Source organism: Elgaria multicarinata, chromosome 7 (genome assembly GCF_023053635.1).
Source record: "Elgaria multicarinata webbii isolate HBS135686 ecotype San Diego chromosome 7, rElgMul1.1.pri, whole genome shotgun sequence".
NCBI lineage: Eukaryota > Metazoa > Chordata > Lepidosauria > Squamata > Anguidae > Elgaria > Elgaria multicarinata.
In genome coordinates, this window is record NC_086177.1 from 50,827,060 (window position 1) to 50,848,764 (window position 21,705).

A 21,705-nucleotide genomic window follows, 5' to 3' on the forward strand; every position below is an offset into this window, starting at 1 on the left:
GCCCGATCCCACAACTCGTGCAGGAGGGTGTAGAAGGGGGGCTGGGCTCTCCTAGGAGGGCTACCCCGGTAGCACTCCAGAGCCTCAAAGAAGGCCGCCTTTAGGCCTTTGAACTTGCTCCGGCACTGCTCAGCAGTGCGGGAGTAGCCCGCGATGGAGAGGCTCCTTGCAGCCCTCCTGAAAATATCAATAGTCTGGAGGCTGGAGCTCCTCATGAGGCGCTCCGACCTTCCAGACTGCAGGAGGAGCTCAAGGAGCATCTCCATCTCGGGCTCCTGCCAGTAGGCGACCCTCCGAGGCTCCATCTTGACCGGGGTAGGCCTGACGTACGCGCCCCCTGTTGACGTTTTTCGGAACTGCGTACATGCGCAAAGAAGCGGCCGATGCCAATAAGCACGGTTTGCCCTTCGGAGACATACGCTCCCCCTGTTGACGTTTTCCGAGATTGCGGACGTCCGCAAATAAGCGGACGAAGCGGCACGGTTTGCCCTTCGGGCTACATTTAGGATGATTTCACGTTGCGCAGTTTGACTGGAGTTTATTATTATTACTAATTTATATAGCACCATCACTGTAGATGGTGCTGTACAGAGTAAACAGTAAATAACATGCATGTGGGCGTACATAGCATATATATTATTGCATACATGTGGGCGTACATAGCATATATATTATTGCATACATGTGGGCGTACATAGCCTAGAGTTGATTGCACACAAGTGGGCATACGGCTGTTACTCTGGGGTAAAGGACTGGAAGGACTGCACAGGGGAAGAAGCACAGTCCAATTTTATGAGGCAGGCTGTCAGCGGCGGTTAGCCCACAGGAACTCTCTGACAGCATCCCGCACCTTGTGCCCTTCCCGGGTGTGGCGATTGGCGTCATTGACGTAGGGCTCGCCCAGAGTAGCCAGCTCAACAGAATTGTGCTCCGCCGCCTCCACGAGCATGGCGTGCCCCTTGGTTTCGCAGATGTTGTGCAGGATGACGCAAGCACTGATGACCGAAGGGATGTTTTCTTCGGCCAGCTCCAGGCGCACGCCTATGCTCCGCCACCTCCCCTTGAGGCGGCCGAACGCCTGCTCCACCACAAGGCGTGCTCGCCTAAGACAGCGGTTGAAGTGGGCTTGCTGTGGAGTGAGTGCCCCACCATAGGGTTTCATCAACCACTCACGCAAAGGGTACGCGCCATCCGCAATAATGAGGGGTGGAATCTGCTGGCCGTGCAATCTGATTGTTGGATGGGTAGGCACGAAGACACCTGCATCCATCGTCTCACAGAGGCCTGAGTTGGCAAAGACATAGGCATCATGGTTCTTGCCGCTCCATCCTATTTCCACATTGATGAACCGCCCCTTGTGGTCGCAGGTCCCCTGCAGAATCATGGAGTACTCATCCTTCCTGTTTATGTATTCTGAGGCTTGGTGTATCGGAGCTTGGAGAGGAATATGGCTGCCATCCACCGCGCCCACACAATGAGGGAACCCCAGCTCCCCAAAACCATGCATGATCTGTGGGGCAGAAAACACAAAGGGCATATTAGTGACAGCGCCATTGTTCCGAAGTTGCGGACCTCCGCAAAAGTGAGTGCCTGTTCCCAGCGCATTCCCCCACCCCATCCCCCATCCCCCACTCACCTCTGCCACGTTCCCAATCTTGACTGTACGAGATAGGAGGGTCACTTCCATGGCAAAGCACACCTCCAGGACTATTTGTGCCGCCGTAGAGCAGCCTACCCCGAACTGCTCTGCTGTGGTCCTGTAGACGCAAGGGGTAGCCAGCCTCCATAGGGTGATGGCTAGGCGTTTCTCCACTGGGATAGGTCTACGCATGACAGTCAACCTCCTGTCCAGATGCGGCCGCAACTCCTCCACGATTTCAAAAAAGGTGCCCCTGCTCATGCGGAAATGGCTCAGCCATTGCTCATCGTCCCACTCCTTCAGGACAAAGTTCTCCCACCAGTCCTTGCTCCTCGGCCGGACCCAGAAGCGGCGGCGTGTCTCGCGGACGTAGTCGCCATACGCGGCCAGCATGGCTAGCCTCGTTCGGCAGAGGGCGGCCCGCAGCTTGCTGCGGCGGAGTAGCCACCTCCCCAGTTGTTCCCGCAACTGCCGCCGCCTGGCAGCCACCTGTGCACGGAGGCGCTGATACTCCGACAGAAGCAAGATCAGCATGGCTATGGCCGCGCAAAGATCGTCACGGTCCTCGTCAGGGAGCATAGTTGCCCTCTCTTGGCTATCGTTTCCCGCACAGACGCGCACACACAGCCACCTCTGCTGCCCTGATATGCTGCATCCGGACAATGCGCTTCCGCTGGCGCAGCTGTTTCTGCCAGATGTGGGTTGGCTCCTTGGGATGGGGCACAGGGCACAGAGGCGGTCATCGCCGCCGACACCTCAGAGGCATGATGGGAGATGTAGGCACAGTGGCCATGCAGACGATTGACCTCGGGTCATATGACACCCGCCACGACCCCCATCAGGAAGTGAGCGCATCAATGTTGACCCTCAACAGCACCAGCAGCACTTCAGCTGGCACTGGCACTGCCGCCGCTGCCGCCGCCAGGGCCGGCGGCGGCATCGCTGACGGCTGCGCAAGTTTGCGGTCTTTCGGACGTGCGCAAACCGTGCAGCGAGCGAAAAAAAAAGCCGCGGCAATCAGGCCGGTGTGGCTGCGCAACCGTGCTCGCGGCGGCAGCAGCACAACCGGCGCAAACTTCCGCCATAAATCGAAGGCAGGTGTGGATCATGAGGCGTCACGGCTGAACGGGAAAAGCCGCTTTCACCGCTCCTCAACGACGGAACACCCGGTAGGTCTAGCAACGCAGAAAGTCTCATTGAACTTGGTTGGGCTTTCTTCTGAGGAAGCAGGTGTAGGATCACTCTATAAATCTTTGCAGTGCAATCCTGGAGTTGTCTAGCAATCTCCATTGATTTCAATGAGACTTAATCCCAGGTAATTGTGTATAGGGTGTTCCATGTTGCCATCATGACTAGTACCTGTTCACAGATTTCTTCTCCTCCATAAATATATGTAATCCCTTTTTAAAGCCATCTAAGCTACTTCTCACTGTCACTCCCAATATCTATTTTTGCCTTTTTCATACTCTTACTCTTACTTCATCATCATCTTTCACTTAACACCACCTAAGTAATTAACCAGTTGTGGGGGGCCTGATCCATCAGTTAAAGATGAGTGGATGCAAAGAAGGACTGAGCAATTTAAAATAAATTTGCAGTTTCAAGTTTTGTGCTTTTTATTTTTTCTACAAAACATCTGTTCTTAAAAATTGATGATGGCAATTTTTTGTGGGGGGGTGCAAGTAGCTCGCCTTGCCTAGGGCGCAAAATAGTCTGGCACTGGCCCTGCAAACACACACACACACACACACACAAAACCCAGATGGAAAAGTGCTGGACATGCATTATACTCTACAGGTTTCTCTAGAAAGGTTTATTTTAAAAGTCAATCTGGACACTGGAATCTTCACAAATGCAGAATACAGACACAACTGTGAAAGATGATCTGTAGTATTCCAAAGGGAAATCCCAAACCTGAGAAGGTGGACAGAGTTGCAAACTAGCCTTCCACCCCTCCCCACTAGGCCCTCTGCTGTGCTCAGTTCTGGCCATGTGCTGTGCAGTTAGACTGATAAAGTTGCATGGCGCATAGTGAAACTATGGAATTCACAGTCACAAAATATAGTGATGGCCACCAATTTGGATGGTTTTAAAAGGGGGGTTGGATAAATTCCTGGAAGAGAAGGCTATCAATGGTTACTAGTCGTGATGGCTATGTGCTACCCCCAGTATCAGAGACAGTAACCCTATATACACTAGTTGCTGAAGACCATGAGTAGGAGGGTGCTGTTGCAGCTGTGTCCTGCTTGTGGGTTCCTAGTCGACAGCTGGCTGGTTACTGTGTGAACAGAATGCTGGACAAGATGGACCCTTGGTCTGATCCAACATGGCTCTTCTTATGTTCGTATGGGATGTATCTTCTGCTGCCACAGCAAAGCTTCCAGGTAAATGCACAAGACAAGCATGGCAACCATAGCTCAGTGGTAGAGGACTTGCAGAAGATCTTAGATCCAATCCCTTGCAACTCCAGCTAAAAGAATCTGGTGGCAGGCAAAGTGAAAGACCTCTGCCTAACACTGGAGATCTGCTACCAGTCAGAGTAACTAATAGTGAACTAGATGGACAAATAGTCTAACCTGGAGTAAGTCAGCTTCCTAGGTTATCTTATCTGATGAGGTGGGTTGAGCCAGTGTGCAACAGTTTATACACAATCCTAGTTCACTCACACCATACCTAAAGATGTAAAATTTCCAGAAATTTTGAAGTTATGGGGAAAAACCGTTTTTTTCCTGGTTTTTTTCAGGAAAAAATGATTTTTTCAGAAAAATTGAAATAATGCAATATTAGCACTTTTTACAGATTGAAAGTCACTTTGTTACTTTAGGAACATAAAATGTAATTATGTCCAAGTTAGTTTGGCAAAAAAATATTACATTTGGTACATTAAAAGTACAGTGTATTCAAACAATTATTACAAAATTAATTTACTTTTTTTTAAAAAAAAAAAATTGGTAACAAATGGAGCTACAAGCTCCTGAACTGTTAGGAACACCTGAACTGTAAGGAATCTCTTTGGTTTTGCCAGTTTATGAGAAGCAGGCAAAAAACAATTTAAAACAACAACAGAAGAATCCATCAACATAAGTAACAAAGAAAATTATTTATGTTTCTGTTAGTCCTCCACAGTGTCAATCGGACATAAAGTACTCATTCCCATAAAAAGAACTAAGGAAAAGGAGGGACAAAGATTCAATGAATATACATGAAATTTAATCAGATTCATTTTCTGACCTATAGCCATCACTATCAGTTTCAGTCTCTGCTTCAATGGCAGTGGTGCCCCCTAGTGGCAGAAATGCATCTTGCTCTTGCATTTGAGAGTTGTAGTCTCAGTTTGCAACCTAGGACTTACTTGTCCTTGGTGTACAGAAATTGTAATAATCTAACACTGTACATAGTTTTTAGAAATCATTTGGAGAAGTAAATATCTGAACACCTTGTCTTAAACATTTTATTCATCATGCTAAAATAAAACATCCTGTAATCCATTGTTTCTTCAATTTTTTCAATTTTTTGGAAAAAAAACCCAAAAAAAGGTTTTGGAAAAAATGGGGGTGGGGAATGATTTTTTTTCTAATTTTTTCCGGGGTTTTTTCCAGGCCTTCACATCTCTAACCATACCCAGACCAGGAAACATCAGGCTGCAAGACTTTCTTCATATGTACATTATAAAAATCTGAAGTCACTATTTACAGAGCAACAGGATTTCAGTAATTCAAGCAAACAAAATAACTGATTGAAATGTCTGATTAAGATCATTTCCAGAATCTCCCTGTAATGTCTTTAATAGGATCTTCAGAATATTCTCAAAGTCTTCTTAAACAAATTCAGATTGATTCACCTCCCAAGCAGAACTTACTCATAGAGCTGATAATACTGCTAACTTTAACAGAACAACCCTAGGAAGTTTTAAGAGTTTCTCACCCACCCTACTACTCCATATCAGGATAACTTGGAATTTAAACGTATTAATCCAAAATAAATATTTTGTTGTGATTTAGTATGTACCAAGGAAGGATATGTACACCAAATCTAGTGGCAAGTTATAAGGAGATGAACAAATAGTGACAACATAGAGTTATTCAGAAGATCTTTGCTAAATGGGTAAAAAGCAGTGCAAAGGGGGTGGAGATTGGAAAACCACATACATGTGAAGACACAATCAATTTCAACATGGGTCTCGTCAGCAAATATCCCATCTTTTTTGTCCCAAGTTTATAAAGCCTCTGAAGGTAAAAGGTGAAATACCGTATGTAACATGTAAGACACACCAGTAACAATGATAGATATCCTCTTCCATAAAATATCAACAAAGAGGATACAGATCACTGATCCAAAAAATTAAATACATGGAGTGTACAAACCACAACGTCAGTTGTGACTAGCAGACATCCTGTGGAGAGGACACAAGAAAGAAGAACTGGAACTTACCCAAAAAAACAAACTCCCCTTCAGCGGGAGAGGAAAAAAAGATGAAACTCAAGCCTCCCTTTCCAGGATGAAACATATTTCAAACTTCTGGAGAACAGCTAAACCTGTGTAGAACCTGTTATCATGGTTGTTTTTTTCTGTCACATTCAGTTGTCAGACTCAGGAACAGTGTAGGCTAGTGGCTCTGATGTCAGTGAGGCAGTGAAACCACTCTGGAGACTCAGCTACACCAAGCGGGATATTCCACCATGAAAGCGGTATAGAAAAGCGGTATATAAAAGGCAGGAGCCACACTACTGCTTTATAGCGGTATTGAAGTGCGCTGACAACTATTGGGACCCATTGACACATACCATATACTGCTTTCATATCACTATATCCTGCTTGGTGTGGCTCCTGCCTTTTATATACCGTTTTCATAGTGGAATAGCCTGCTTGGTGTAGATGAGCCCTGGGTTTCAGTCAGAACTCTAAAGAAGTTATCCAAGGAGTGCAAGCACCTCAAAGCCACCAGCCTACACTGGTTCAAGCATCCAACTGCTTGCTCCCAAAATAAATGTTTTTGTTTTGTTTTTTACTGTTAACATTTAGTCATCCAACCAGCACTCCTCTTTCCCACCATCCTCCCCTTCCTTAAGCCAAACAAGCTGTAAATGGGGGAAGGGGAAAACCAGCAGCAGTGGATTCACATAGATATAGGAAGCGTCATGGTGAGTGATGATGAAGGTGGCACATCATTTTCTCCTACGAATCATGAACCTTGACTAGCGGCAAAGACTCTAGTCTATGAGTATAGAGTCCTCCATTGTCTTCCTCCTTCTGCAAGGGAAAAAAAATGGGGTGTGGGCTGAGCTTGGTAGTGGTGGACATGGAATGCAAACCTCAAGTAACATGGTAAGCCTATGCACATACATCAAGCTTCCCATTACAGATGACCCAACATGTGGATGTCTCTGGGCAGGCTGGCAGACATGATGGCAGAAGTGGGGCCAATAAGGGTGGCACACTCTCACCTCAAAAGAGCATTCTCATCTATATTCAGTCAAATGTAATAATATAGGGTAACTTTTTCCATGAATTAATACTGACCCAGAAACAAAACCCTCCTCCCACACACACATAGTCGATGAAAATAAGTGAAAGAGGTATTACTGCTGCATAATACCAAGATAAAGTTGATATTTATCTTAATAGTTTATATCTAGCCCAAGATCTGCTAGAAATTATAAAGTGGCTTTAAAAACAAAACAAAACAAAACACTCTTATACTTTGCTGGATCACATCACTTTCAGTCACAAAGCAAAAGAGAAAATACTTGGGGGTTAATAGAAACTCCACTAGGCTGAGTTAAAAAAAGTCACCTCTGTGAAGGCAGATTTATTAACTGGAACATCTGTCTAGGGAGACAAAAATAGGAAGCTAAAGCTAGAAACAGATAAGGAAAGTGCAAGATCCTTTAATGAAACAAGAGACTTTGCTCCTTAATCACCTTCTTCCCCCAACGCCATATCAGTTGTTCTTGCTCTAGGTGATAGCACATCCCTCTTTGAAATGAAGTATCATTAAGCTGCAGCTTGATAGACTGGAGCTTCGCTCCAAAGAGCACCCTACTTAAAATCAACAATTGCAATGGAAATACCAGGTCTGTTGAACTTTTGCTGGGAAAGCGATTAATCTCACAGTGACATTTTGGAGGTCTTGACAAAGCAACATTAACAAACAAAATAAAGCTCATCTCCCAACACTCTGTATTGGAATAAGGAACCAAATACAGTGCTTGAGACAGCAGGGAATTACCCATGGCATGCTAATTACGAGCCTCATCCAGAAATAGCTGGATGCTGCAGCCTTGTTTTGCTTTGCTTTGTTTGGTACGGTGTTCTATTAAATGCCCCCTAAAAACAAATATACTGGAACCACTGGGCTGAATAGTGTAGTATTAAATTTAATAATAAAACTACCATTGTGGATTTTTAACAAATAAAATGAGACACGTCTCTCTTCGCACATCTTATCATAATTTCAATAACCAGAAGATAGAAAATAGTATTTGGTGATGATGCGTTCTCCAGCAAAGGAGAAGATCTGCAGCACCTACTGGATAATACACCAAAAAGAGATATTATTTTCGTTACAGGAGACTGGAACGCCAAGGTGGGTAGTCAAATGACATCTGGAATTACAGGTAAGCATGGTCTAGGAGAACAAAATGAAGCGGGACATAGGCTGATAGAATTTTGCCAGGACAACTCACTGTGCATAACAAACACTCTCTTCCAACAACCAAAAAGACGGCTTTATACATGGACTTCACCAGATGGCCGACACCGAAATCAGATTGACTACATCCTTTGCAGCCAAAGGTGGCAGACATCTATACAGACGGTAAAAACAAGATCTGCAGCTGACTGTAGTTCAGATCACGAACTTCTTATTGCACAATTTAGAATCAAACTAAAGAGAATAGGGAAGACCCACAGATCAGTTAGATATGAGCTCACTAATATTCCTAATGAATATGCAGTGGAACTGAAGAATAGATTTAAGGGACTAGATTTAGTAGATAGGGTCCCGGAAGAACTGTGGACAGAAGTTCGCAACATTGTCCAAGAGGTGGCAACAAAAAACATCCCAAAGAAAAAGAAAACCAAGAAGGCAAGATGGCTGTCTGCTGAGACACTGGAAGTAGCCCAAGAAAGAAGGAAAGCAAAAGGCAACAGTGTTAGGGGGAGATATGCCCAATTAAATGCAAAATTCCAGAGGTTAGCCAGAAGAGATAAGGAATTATTTTTAAACAAGCAATGCACGGAAGTGGAAGAAGACAATAGAATAGGAAGGACAAGAGACCTCTTCCAGAAAATTAGAAACATCGGAGGTAAATTCCAGGCAAAAATGGGTATGATCAAAAACAAAGATGGCAAGGACCTAACAGAAACAGAAGAGATCAAGAAAAGGTGGCAAGAATATACGGAAAATCTGTATAGGAAGGATAATAATATCGGGGATAGCTCAGACGGTGTGGTCAGTGAGTTAGAGCCAGACATCCTGAAGAGTGAGGTTTAATGGGCCTTAAGAAGCATTGCTAATAACAAGGCAGCAGGAGACAACGGTATCCCAGCTGAACTGTTTAAAATATTGCAAGATGATGCTGTCAAGGTGATGCATGCCATTCAAATTTGGAAAACACAAGAATGGCCATCAGACTGGAAAAAATCAACTTATATCCCCATACCAAAAAAGGGAAACACTAAAGAATGTTCAAACTATCGGACAGTGGCACTTATTTCACATGCCAACAAGGTAATGCTCAAGATCCTGCAAGGTAGACTCCAGCAATTCATGGAGCGAGAATTGCCAGATGTACAAGCTGGGTTTAGAAAAGGCAGAGGAACAAGAGACCAAATTGCCAATATCCGCTGGATAATGGAGAAAGCCAGGGAGTTCCAGAAAAACATCTATTTCTGTTTTATTGACTATTCTAAAGCCTTTGACTATGTGGATCATAACAAACTGTGGCAAGTTCTTGGTGGTATGGGGATACCAAGTCATCTTGTCTGCCTCCTGAGGAATCTGTATAACGAACAAGTAGCAACGGTAAGAACAGACCACGGAACAACGGACTGGTTTAAGATTGGGAAAGGAGTACGGCAGGGTTGTATACTCTCAGCTTACCTATTCAACTTGTATGCAGAACACATCATGCGACGTGCTGGGCTTGACGAATCCAAGGCTGGAGTTAAAATTGCAGGAAGAAACATTAACAATCTCAGATTGCAGATGACACCACATTGATGGCTGAAAGCGAGGAGGAGCTGAGGAGCCTTATGACAAAGGTGAAAGAAGAAAGTGCAAAAGCTGGGTTGCAGTTAAACCTCAAAAAAACCAAGATTATGGCAACCAGCTGGATTGATAACTGGCAAATAGAGGGAGAAAACGTGGAGGCAGTGACAGACTTTGTATTTCTGGGCACAAAGATTACTGCAGACGCTGACTGCAGCCAGGAAATCAGAAGACGTTTACTTCTTGGGAGGAGAGCAATGACAAATCTCGATAAAATAGTTAAGAGCAGAGACACCACACTGACAACAAAGGTCCGCATAGTTAAAGCAATGGTATTCCCCGTAGTAACCTATGGCTGCGAGAGCTGGACCATAAGGAAAGCTGAGCGAAGGAAGATAGATGCTTTTGAACTGTGGTGTTGGAGGAAAATTCTGAGAGTGCCTTGGACTGCAAGAAGATCAAACCAGTCCATACTCCAGGAAATAAAACCAGACTGCTCACTTGAGGGAATGGTATTAAAGGCAAAACTGAAGTACTTTGGCCACATAATGAGAAGACGGGACACCCTGGAGAAGAGGCTGATGCTAGGGAAAGTGGAAGGCAAAAGGAAGAGAGGCCGACCAAGGGCAAGATGGATGGATGATATTCTGGAGGTGACAGACTTGACCTTGGGGGAGCTAGGGGTGGCGACAGCCGACAGAAAGCTCTGGCGTGGGCTGGTCCATGAAGTCACGAAGAGTCGGAAGCGACTGAACAAATAAACAACAACGATGATGCGTTATTGGTGCCATAGCTAAGGCAGGGTCAGAGATTCCAAAACTGTACCTATTTCTGTTTACATATGTTTTATATCTAATTTAAGATTAGAAATTGTATGCTTGTTATTGAACTTTCATAAAATGGGGGAAATTATCCTTAGGAGGAATAGAAAAGACAAGTGGCCAGCTTGCCTCAAGTATTTTCATCCTAAATCTGGGGAGGGGGGGGGAGCAGATTTAATTGGGGGTCTCACAACTCAGTGTGCATGTCATTCCACAAGGACGTAGAAAAATAAAGGATCACACACATAACACATGTGCGCGTGCACACACACACACACACATATACATATATAAAAACTTTCCCAGCAGTCTACAGCACTCTCAACACCACAACAAATAAGGAACACACCAACCATATTTAGCATCTATCATACAATAATTGAGCTGAATAATGAGTAGAGCCCTAGCAGAAATTAGCTGTTCTCCTTATAACAGTTCATGCCTCCCTTGGACAGACCTACCTCACACTAAAATGCCAATACACTCAGTCTACATGATCCCTCCAGACTGTCTATGGTTACAAGGATCTCATGGAAAAAGCCTATTGCTGGATTTCCATTGCGATTTCCAAATTATGGTAGCATCTAGACACCCTCAAGATCACATAAATCACAAGTATTTTTATGGATTGGGTGTTCATATGATACATTTTTCTTCGTGATTCTTGTACCCAGGGACAGCTGAATGAACTAACCTGTGTAACATGGCCTTTTGAGAGACTTTGTAAAATTCACCAAACAATGAAAATGTTTATTCAGTCTCACATTGTCTTAATTAGCAGAACATTTCCATTTATTATTTTATTTATTCATTTACAATATTTGTATACCGCTCCAAATCCAAGTTTTCGGAATGATGAACAACAGTTAGGACAAAAGAATAAAAGCAATATATTAAAGTAATTACTATTCTTAAAAAGAAACCGAGTTCTGATAAAATCAAATTCTGATAAAACCACAGCTGGAAGGTTTCCCAAAATAGCAATGTTTTCAGGAGGCGCTGGATGCAACACAACTTTGATGCCTACCTGATCTCCAAAGGCAAGGAATTCCATAGGAAGGGGGCCATGACACTGAAGGCTCTTTTCTTGGTGGACTCCAATCAAGCCATAGGTCTATGTGGAACCACCAGAGGTGACCTGAGTGACCAGGCAGGTTGGTAAGGGAGAAGGTGCACTCTCAGGTATCACGGCCCCAAGTTGTTGCAAATAGGCAAGCCAGTGGCATGACTACTCTAGCAAAGGATCTTAAAGGCATACTGGAACAAGTACACTACAATTAGTGAATTACTCCATTCACTTCCTTAAGAAATTTCAGTACTTTTTTGAGGCATGCATTCCATTTGCAAAATTCATATCACCCTTTACCTAAGACATAACCTTAACTAATTTGCCTTTATTGCAGTTTCTATCAATTTCCCTGATACAGCATTCAGAGTCTGGTCCAGATCCAAAATAACATATTGTAACCATAGATTGGCTTTTGGAGCTAGTACCTAGAACCCACAAAAGTGAAAACATTTTGCCCTAATGGATTATTTATACAACTTATTGAAAGACAACTCTTGAACAAAGTCATAGCAGGATTATGTCTGATCAAGTTCATGAATCCTAGGTCATAAATGTATCATATGTTACTGTTACATGGCATAGCATCCTGAATCTACACACTGAATAGAATCCAACCCAATGGGCTAAATGAGAGGATGTAATTTGGCCGTGGTCCAAGAATTACAAAGCTAGTTTTGTATGTTTTTCAAACTGCAGTTCACCCCATACCATATGAAAACCCTTTCTAAATAAAAGAGACGTTTGTGGTATGGCATGGGGATCTTGTGTTTAAAGTTAAGAAGTCCGGTCATGTGGAAATCCTTGACTCTTTGGGCAATATCCAATGATGTCATCGCGCTAACGCAAATAACATTGAGCTACATAAGCTACCATTAACACAACAATTTTTCCGGGTAATCCCATTATACAAGCTAATGCTATTGCATTGCACAAGGGGTCCCTTATGCTAACCCAACATAATATGCGTTGGTGCACTAACATAATTGGATCCTCCCCCTTGAATCATATCCAATATTTTTCATGTAGCTCACAGTGGCCTCCATGTTGATTATTTTGAAATGCCATATTCTCATTATCATTAAACTTCTATCCCACCCAATAATCAACACTCTCTGGGCAATTCACAAAAATAGACATCCACATGTTTATTTATTTATTTATTTATTAATTAAATGTATATACCGCCCCATAGTTGAAGCTCTCTGGGTGGTTTACAAAAGTTATTTATTTATTAAAACATTTATATCCTGCCCTATATCACAAAGATTTCAGGACGGCGTACAGACACTATGTACAATGTCTGAGTTGTGGTCTAATCTCCAACAACTCCATAACATTTTGAAACTGTTTAGAAGCTGAATGCTTACACTTACAGGAGGTCTGAGCTTAAGAAATTTTATTTACAGTCACTAGTGGTTATATAAACTATGTTTTATGAATTACAGATATTCCTATACAATTTTGATTGATGACGACTAGCCATTTACTGCTACTATTGGGGGACTGAAAAAAGTAATTACACCTTCAAGAACATCACTGTTATATGGGGTCATCTATATAAGCTGTTGTGATTATTTATTTTGATTAAATGCTCATGAATAAGTTATTGTGAAATGGGCAAAGAGACCCAGTTATCCACGTTCTTGAACACCTCACAGCTCTGCCATTTTGTAGTCCTGCATTCAACTATTTTATAATCCAAGGATATGCAGTTTATCCTTCAGTAGTGTTATATTATATAAGCTTTCTGCGTGTATTTAATTTATCATTATGGATCTTTCTTGGATTGCTTTTATACAATACAGCCCTTGATTCATATTTGTGTAGTACAACGATCTTGGGGAATTTTCATTTAGACATTTTTCACATTTCCGGCTGTGAAAATAATGGTGCACTGCTGGATAACTTTCCAAAAATTTCCAAAGATAAAAAAAAAATGTTTTAAAAATCACAAAAGAACTTTCAAGAAAAATCTCTGCTATCATTTGCTTGGTGGTCCAATGGCCATACCTCTGACAGGCATCCATTTCTCTCCGTATTTCAAATACCAGTTAGCTCTTTGATCTCACTATTGTCTGACTCTCTTCATTGGAAGTATTTACATTATATGCAAGAGACCTACTTAATTTCAAGTGGTCACCTTCAGACTTGTCTCTAATGTCCCACTTCATTTTAAGTGTCTCCATGATCTCATGCGTTAATCATGCCAATATGTCTATATTTACACTCAGACTCCATCCTTTCTTTCTTTTCCTTGCCCGACAAACAGCTTAAAGCAGTTCTACCCATTGCAAGTGCTATGGAAAAAACTAGTGTTCATGCAGCTGCTGCAGGAAACATCAGTGCAACATCGATGTTTCTTGCAACAGCTGTAATGAAGTTTGAGAACTTTCACAAAGTCATCCACTAAAAAAAATCTACTGTGCTGTACCCCTTGTGTTTTGAAAGACGGATGTAGCCCACAATATTTATATTGTCTAGCACAGTAGATTTAAATTCTTACAGAGGCATGTGGCTATTGGAACTGGGTAATGGATATAGGCAGAGAGACATATAAAAAGTTTTACTCGATGGAAATACGAAAATAAAAAGACTACTTTTAGGCCAAAAATGGCACCACCACCACCACTGCAAGTACAGATAGCAAATGAAGGGGGTACATTTTGGTTGTTTGGAGAGAAACAAAGTTCCAGCAAGTTTCATTAGTGTTTAACATTATGTGGTGACTTAGTATTATTTTTATTATTACTATTGTTTTTAATAATGTTATTTATATACCATCCTTCCTTCTAAGGAAGCCCAGGGTGATGCAAAATGCTTCTGCAATATTCCTTAATATTTTCTGCAACTTTGTCATCCCCTTGAAATCTTAATCACCACCCTCGTTCAAATTTCAAGCAGAATGTTTTCTACCGAGAACGTCTGGTTCAGTCTTACTATTTAAATAAGCTTTCCGAACCTGGCCTCCTCCAGATGCTTTGGACTTCAATGCTCATCAGCCCCAGCCAGCAAAGACAATGGTTAGGAATGCTGGGAGCTGTAGTCCAATATACCTGGAGGGTACCAGGTTGGAGAAGGCTACATTAGCTATTAAGTGGCATCAGTGTCTATGATAAATATACCAGGGGTGGATAACATGTGACACCCACACACACCCTGGCTGTTTTTGTGCCCCCTCTGCACCTACTGCCAAATTTGCTGCCACTATGTCAGAAATCATGGAAATTTTGCAAGGAGAATCACACTTTGGACATCTCCAGAAGTGTGTTTCTGCTTCAAACAAGGAGTGCTCTCCCCCATGTGCCTGGTTTCCTTGCCAAATTGCAGTGGTGGGAGTGGGTGGTGGCCCCCAATGGGTTCAGGGGCACAATGTGGACCCCCAAGACATTGCCCACCCCTCCTCTATACTTATGTACAATGATTTCTAATGAGCTATGAGAGTTTTTAAGGATTATAGAAAACTACAAAATATGAGACCATGAAAGACAATCACAGGCCTCCAATAGTATACCCCACCTCTCTGAGAATCTGTAACATGTGCAGATGGTTCTAGAATCTCCTGGAAGCTTTCGGTGAAAATCCTTCCCCCACAATTCTGATCTAACAGTTTCCAGAAATATTCCTTCATCAGAATAATTTTGGTGGAAGGAAGTGCCCTGTGAAGGAAACATTTATAGTTCTCTCCATACAGAACAATGACCAGCTCTATACCAAGGCAATTGTGTCAGTACCTTCTTTGTAACCTCTTTTCAAAATGTAATAGCAAGGCATTCATGAACTAGTTTCCTGTAAAATTCAACCTCCTATATTTTAAGACCGCTCATCAAAGTTTATAATCTAAGGAGAAAAGCACAAGGCCTTAAATAGGTGGGAAGCTTTACACTGCTAGAAGAAATGAAATGATGTACAACATTTTATTTTAACTATACCAACTCATTCCAATGAGATTACTGAAATCATATCAGAACCTTAAACCGAATTTGAAAGCTAAAGATGTAAAGGAGGATAAAGCTAAGAAGTAAGTATACAGAATTTTAAAATGGAAATATTGGTTTGCACATACTGTGACATCCATTTAAGGATCAATACTTTACCAGTAGGAAGGCAACCAGACCTACTAATTTATTACACCTATTGTACCAACTTCCAGAAAGTTTACTTGTCTTGCAGAATCCTAAACACATTCAGTTGGAAGAAAGCACCAGTGATTAAATTTGCAATTGTTTGGTTCGGAGCAGCCAACTTGCATGGCAAGACACTTTTGGAGATTGACATATTGCTTTGGCTCTGGCAGACATCCTTACTGAAAAACATAGCTTCAGCGACACGCTAAGCCATGGTTAGGCCGCTAACCTGTTTGCAGCAAATGGTTAGTGAGCATGTTTAAAACGTGGTTATGTAGCCACCAATGTTAGGAATGGTTCACACGACACATAAAGTCATAGTTCACATGACACACTAAACCATAATGTTTAGCTCAAAGTGCTTAACCACCAAGGCTTAGCATATCATCTGAACACAGTCAACACAGAAGTGGACTTTCAAGTGTGTATCCCTTGCTGAACAGGAATCATGCATGCTTTCCCAATCCAATACAAGGACCAAGGTTAGGTATATGTAGCTCTATTTAAAAGGCCTAGATCTTCCCAATTAGCAATTCTGGGTTGTGCCTCTTCCAGGTCAAAGATCCAATAAACTCATTTCAGCTTCTTTTAAAAGCCTACAAATTTTATGCTATCCCCTCCATCAAAAATGTTGTTAATCCAGGCTTCTCAAAAACCTGCAGGTATTCTTGTCCATTAGCTTACATTGTTTCATAACAACTCCATTTCCTATCACTTGCCACCAGCCATTGCATTACAGTAATGAATGCCAGCTAATATGGCAGCCTTTGTCTTGGGTGCTTGAACAAATAACTTGTTCATTCTCTTAAATAAGATTTCTCACAATGAAAAACTGAAATTTGAAGAACATAAACTGTTCTAAGTAGCTGCAATTTCTGGAGTTATCCAGCATTGAAAACTTTAAAAACTATTATTGTAAATTACGACATTGAAGTCTAAAATCTGTAGGTTCTGCCTCCGGCAAAGTGCCTATCAGCTTGTCAACCCTGGATCATCAATGTCTCTGGAAAACATTGTTTCTGGCTTGACAAACTACAGTTCAAGGCCTCAAGCCATTGTATGAGCAAGATGAGAAGCACACATAGAAAATACCCTTTTGAATTGGAGGTTGTGATAAAGTTCTTAATTAGCTGCAGTTGGGCAGAGTAATAAAGGCCATTATTGTTTTTAAGACGGATGCTGCTATTACTTTTCAGTATGAGATCAATGCTCATGTAAAATAACATATGGCCACATCTGTGTTAGTATTACCACCAGTGTGCATTTGCCTTTGAAACTTGCCAACTAAATACAACAAGAATATATAAAGACATCTGATTTATAGACAGTAAATGACTTTGTTTCTGGTTTGACAAAGTATATAGTTTAAAGCTTCAAGCCATTATGGCCATTTCTACACATGGCATTTATTGTGTGTTCGTGATTGTTCACTCATGGAAGTTTGCGGGTACTTTTCACAACATTGTCAATCTCCGGTGCCTCTTCCATCATTTTTAAGCTTTATTCTGTAATTGTATAAATTGCTGAAAATACAGTAATAAGTATAAACCACCATCCAAGAGGTGGTGAACTTCCGGAATATCGCAGTATCGCAGCACCATCTACAGGCTGTATAAATGAAACATGAAACTTGCTTGCAAAGTAAACTGGGGGGAAGTGTGTTGTGCTGATCATAATCCCCAAAAGACTCCAGAAGATGAAGCACTGGTAAGGGTGCAGGATTTTTGCTTCAATGTAGAGAAGCCCTATCAAGTTTGTCTAAAGTTAAAATAGATCTTTAGACTATGAAGAATGCTATAATACTTTAAAGTTTCACTTTTGATGGGTTGCTTTTATTTAATGTTCAGCCCCAAACTGTTTATATGAATTATTGCATTGGTCTATCTGTTAGCATTACTGATGCAAATTCATTACAATGTCCGAATAACATTGTGGTTTCTGATGCTGCATTTGTATGACAAGGTAGCACAGAAAGTTTTGTGGACAATCTGTACCTGGAATCAAGTGGCCTAATTTTTGTTTAAGGATGAGTCCACGTGTGTGTGTAACCCCTCCCCTGATACACACAGAGAGAGCATGCACAAACAGGAATATAATGTTTGCATGCATTTAAAATATTTATAAATATAGTTTATATATCATAGTTTAGTACTATGTAGCTGTACTATTTGTCTGAAAAAACTTGAGAATAAAGTTGAGAATCTCTAATTATAATCTGAAAAACAAACTAGCTAACAGTAATACTTGCAGGAAAATGTTTACCATTGAGATCATAACCACACAAGTTTGAAAAAAGTTTCGCTTTTCAATACATTGTGGCAACTCTGGGCGTCATTACATTAAGGGGAAATTGCTTTGCTTACCTAGGATGTTTGTGCTTCTTGATTTTTGGCATGACTGTTATGAGTGCATTACACGAGCAGAGAGAGGTGACCATTTGCTTTGAATTGAATATTTCCATTCCACTCACTTCAATTAAGACATCAACGCTTAGTAGTGGAAGATCCCACTTTTGGGGGGATGTTAAAAGTGGTTCTTTTCATGGTGGATTTGTTATGAATACCGCGGGAGATGTCCTGGTAATTCACAATGTCATGTAAATAATTTGCAAACTTCCGTGACTAGCCAGTCATGAGCATGCTAGAAATTGCTCGTTTAGAGAAGCCCATTGTATATTGAAAGCAACTTGTACTGGTAAGTTTCTGTTGCACACTCCTGGAGAGGAAGTTTTTGAAAGTAACCACCCTTGCTATTCCATTTAAATGTATTTCGTTTGTGTACTACACTTCAATAAGTATTTCCAGGGTGGTTCACATAAAAAATAAATTAGAATTGGGTGCCAAGAGGTTTAGTTTTACTTGTGCAGACAATGCCCACTCTTTCCCCTCTGAATTTGTGATAACCGCCCAGAGAGTTTCAACTATGGGGCGGTATATAAATGTAATAAATGATGATGATGATGATGATGATGATAATTGCCTTCCTTCTATTCATAATTCATTCTCTCGCTCACACACACACACGGAGAGAGAGTTGAACAGCACTGAAGTGTAAAATGTGCTTTTGCCAAGGTCAGTTTCTTGTGATTACTTGCCTGTGGCAAGTGAGGCCAGTCGCAACAGACTGAGTCTCAGCAGTCCACAAAGTCACATTGGTGCTTATACAGAGGACATCTAGTATGTTATAGTCACCAGTGCTGAGCGTCTCTGCAGTGCCGCTGAATTTCATATACTTAACTCTTTCTACCTTACATCACCATTGGAAATCTGTCCACCTAAGATAGGACTTTCCAGTCTGCATAGAAAGTGACATAGAACGGCCAAAGACAGTGTCTTAATATAAACAAATATTCTGAATGTAAAGCATTGCCGGCCTGTAACCAGATTGGATGCATTCAGAAAGACAGACATTAGATAGCTTCACTGAAAATTAAATATCTGTGAATAAGTATGACAGATTCAGGTTCAGTGTTTAAGAAGCAATTTTATTCTATGAAGCAAATTCCAACCCTGCTGGTTTAGCTGAAGGAGAACACTGGAATAAACTGCAGCTTGGGAAGGGTATCTGCTATTAGATCGAACTGATTACCAAACCTATTGTTTTGTTTTGTGCTGGAACAACATCACTCTACCAGCTCCAGGGCCTTGTATTTGTTTTCCAGACCTTGCCTTGAGATTGAGCCTCCGTGGTACGAACCCTTGGACTCCTGCTTTACTCTGCTTCTGGACTGCATATTGCATCTGACTGCTTAACTGTGGCTTGTCCTTTGCCTGTATCTTGACCACTCCTGCCTTAGCTTGATCTCAAACTGTTTCAACCTTTGTGCTTGACCATTTGCCTGCTTTCTTGTCTTGCCTTTTGATTGCCCCATAATTTGCCCTAATGCCGAGTCTGATTCAGACATAGCAGGCCATGTAAATTCAGCTGCAAATGGAAGTAAACAAAATGGATTACCAGATTTATAGCATTTGTCTTAGTGGCAAAGGGCATATTTCGATGGATGATGAGCAGGGGAAAAAAATCCTCCTAGGTGAAGGAGAAGACTGAATAAATGTGGGTCATGGCAGTATACAGCACTCCCAAGAATCAAGCTCATAAGAACATAAGAAGAGCCATGCTGGATCAGACCAAGGGTCCATCTAGTCCAGCACTCTGTTCACACAGTGGCCAACCAGCCATTGGCCAGGGACCAACAAGGCAGTACATGGTGCATCAGCAACCTCCTACCCTTGTTCCCCAGCAACTGGTGCACACAGACTTACTGCCTCGAATACTGGAGATAGCACACAACCATCAGTGCTAGTAGCTATTGATAGCCTTTGCCTCCAGGAATTTATCCAAACCCCTTTTAAAGCAATCCAGATTGGTGGCCATCACTACATCTTGTGATAAGTGGTGGGATAGAAGGTGGGATACCCACTCGTGAAAATAGAATTAGAGATGTAGAGCAAAATCAGAAAGACAATAGGGATTTGCTCAGGTACATGATCTGACCCAGACACTTTATATTCTTCAGAAAGACTGTGAACTCAGAATCACTTAAGATAGTGTAGCCATGACTGCTAGTTATACCAATGGTCCTATGAGCTGCTGTTAATATATATGCAACCATTTCAACATCCACCTCAGGTACCAAGCTCTGAAGATGACAGAAGCCTGAATATCTGAATGTGAGGATCAATTCTTAGTTTTGCTTTATATTTTATACTCTGTAAACTGCAAAGTGAGTTTTGATGGTTACATACTTAGAGAGCCAGTGTGGTGCAGCGGCTAAAGTGTCAGACTGGGAGTCGGGAGATCTGGGTTCTCGTCCCCACTCAACCATGGAAACCCACTGGGTGACTTTGGGCCAGTCACAGACTCTCAGCCCAGCCCCCCTCACAGGGTTGTTGTTGTGAGGATAAAATGGAGAGGAGGAGGATTATGTACACCACCTTGGGCTCCTTAAGAGGAAAAAAGGCGGGATATAAATGCAGTAATACATACATAAATACTTCCAAACTTTCACACAGACAACATTCAGAAAATGTTCATGCTGCTGTCCAGAATCTCTATATTTTATTAAACAAAATCATTAGTTACAAATGGAAAAAAGTTTTTTTTTTTAATTACTTACTGTGCTACATAATCCTGGATAATTTCAATACTGAAGTTTTAGTAAATTGTTTTAAATGTACCCAGTATTAATATATGTGTGGCATATACATTAAATAAACATTGTGAGAACAAAATTAAAGTGACATAAACTGGTCATTAATTTATTTCCTGTCTATATGTAAACTAAGTCTTTGTGACAGGTCTCCCTGTCTTATAAGATATTGGTCAATTTTTTTTTATCCCTACTAGCAATTATTTATGAATCATACTCTTACATGCTCCTCATTGGAGCACTTATAGCATATCATGATTCATCTGTAATTTTCCTCTAGCATGATTTGAGGGGCGGGAGGAAAATGCCAACCTGCCATTAAACTACACCAGATAGTCTTTCAAGCATGACTTCTAATTATTATTTTCCCTTCTCCTTTGATGACTTGTAGAATGGCTTACTCATCCACATTAAGGCAACATTTCATTCTTCGTTAATATATTATGAAAATTTAGGTTTCGCTTGAACATTATCAGAGGTGGGAAAGTTAGCTGCTTGTTTCAAGTATGCAATTGCATGTGCATGACATTTGACAGTTTCAGCTACCTGACTCCTCAACAGCCATGTGGCTAAATCTCTGCTTCTAATCGTTAAAAATTAAGCATCTCTACCCAAATCAAAAGCAAGTAAAAAAGACAAATTATTGAAATCTCAACACAATCACAATTAGAGGTGGCAAAAAGTACACAAT

At 41.6% G+C, this 21,705-nt stretch overlaps 2 protein-coding genes across 4 annotated transcripts in view; both read right to left on the reverse strand.

The window, feature by feature from the left end:
• LDLRAD4 (low density lipoprotein receptor class A domain containing 4) overlaps nt 1-21,705 on the reverse strand; it is a 326,743-nt gene that overhangs the window by 230,429 nt on the left and 74,609 nt on the right. The gene's annotated exons all lie outside the window — the stretch shown is intronic.
• LOC134401092 (uncharacterized) lies at nt 519-2,591 on the reverse strand. The gene is made up of 2 exons (XM_063129807.1): nt 1,637-2,591; nt 519-1,510 (listed from the first exon to the last, which is right to left on the reverse strand). Exons 1-2 carry the CDS (start codon nt 2,216-2,218, stop codon nt 806-808), a joined length of 1,287 nt encoding a protein of 428 aa, XP_062985877.1. The 5' UTR covers nt 2,219-2,591; the 3' UTR covers nt 519-805.

Excerpts from the sequence above, each read along its gene's own strand:
- LOC134401092 (XM_063129807.1), bottom strand. The coding sequence starts at position 2,218 with ATGCTCCCTGACGAGGACCGTGACGATCTTTGCGCGGCCATAGCCATG. Across the intron at positions 1,511-1,636 it reads AGATTGGGAACGTGGCAGAG|ATCATGCATGGTTTTGGGGA; the intron begins GTGAGTGGGGGA and ends TCTGCCCCACAG.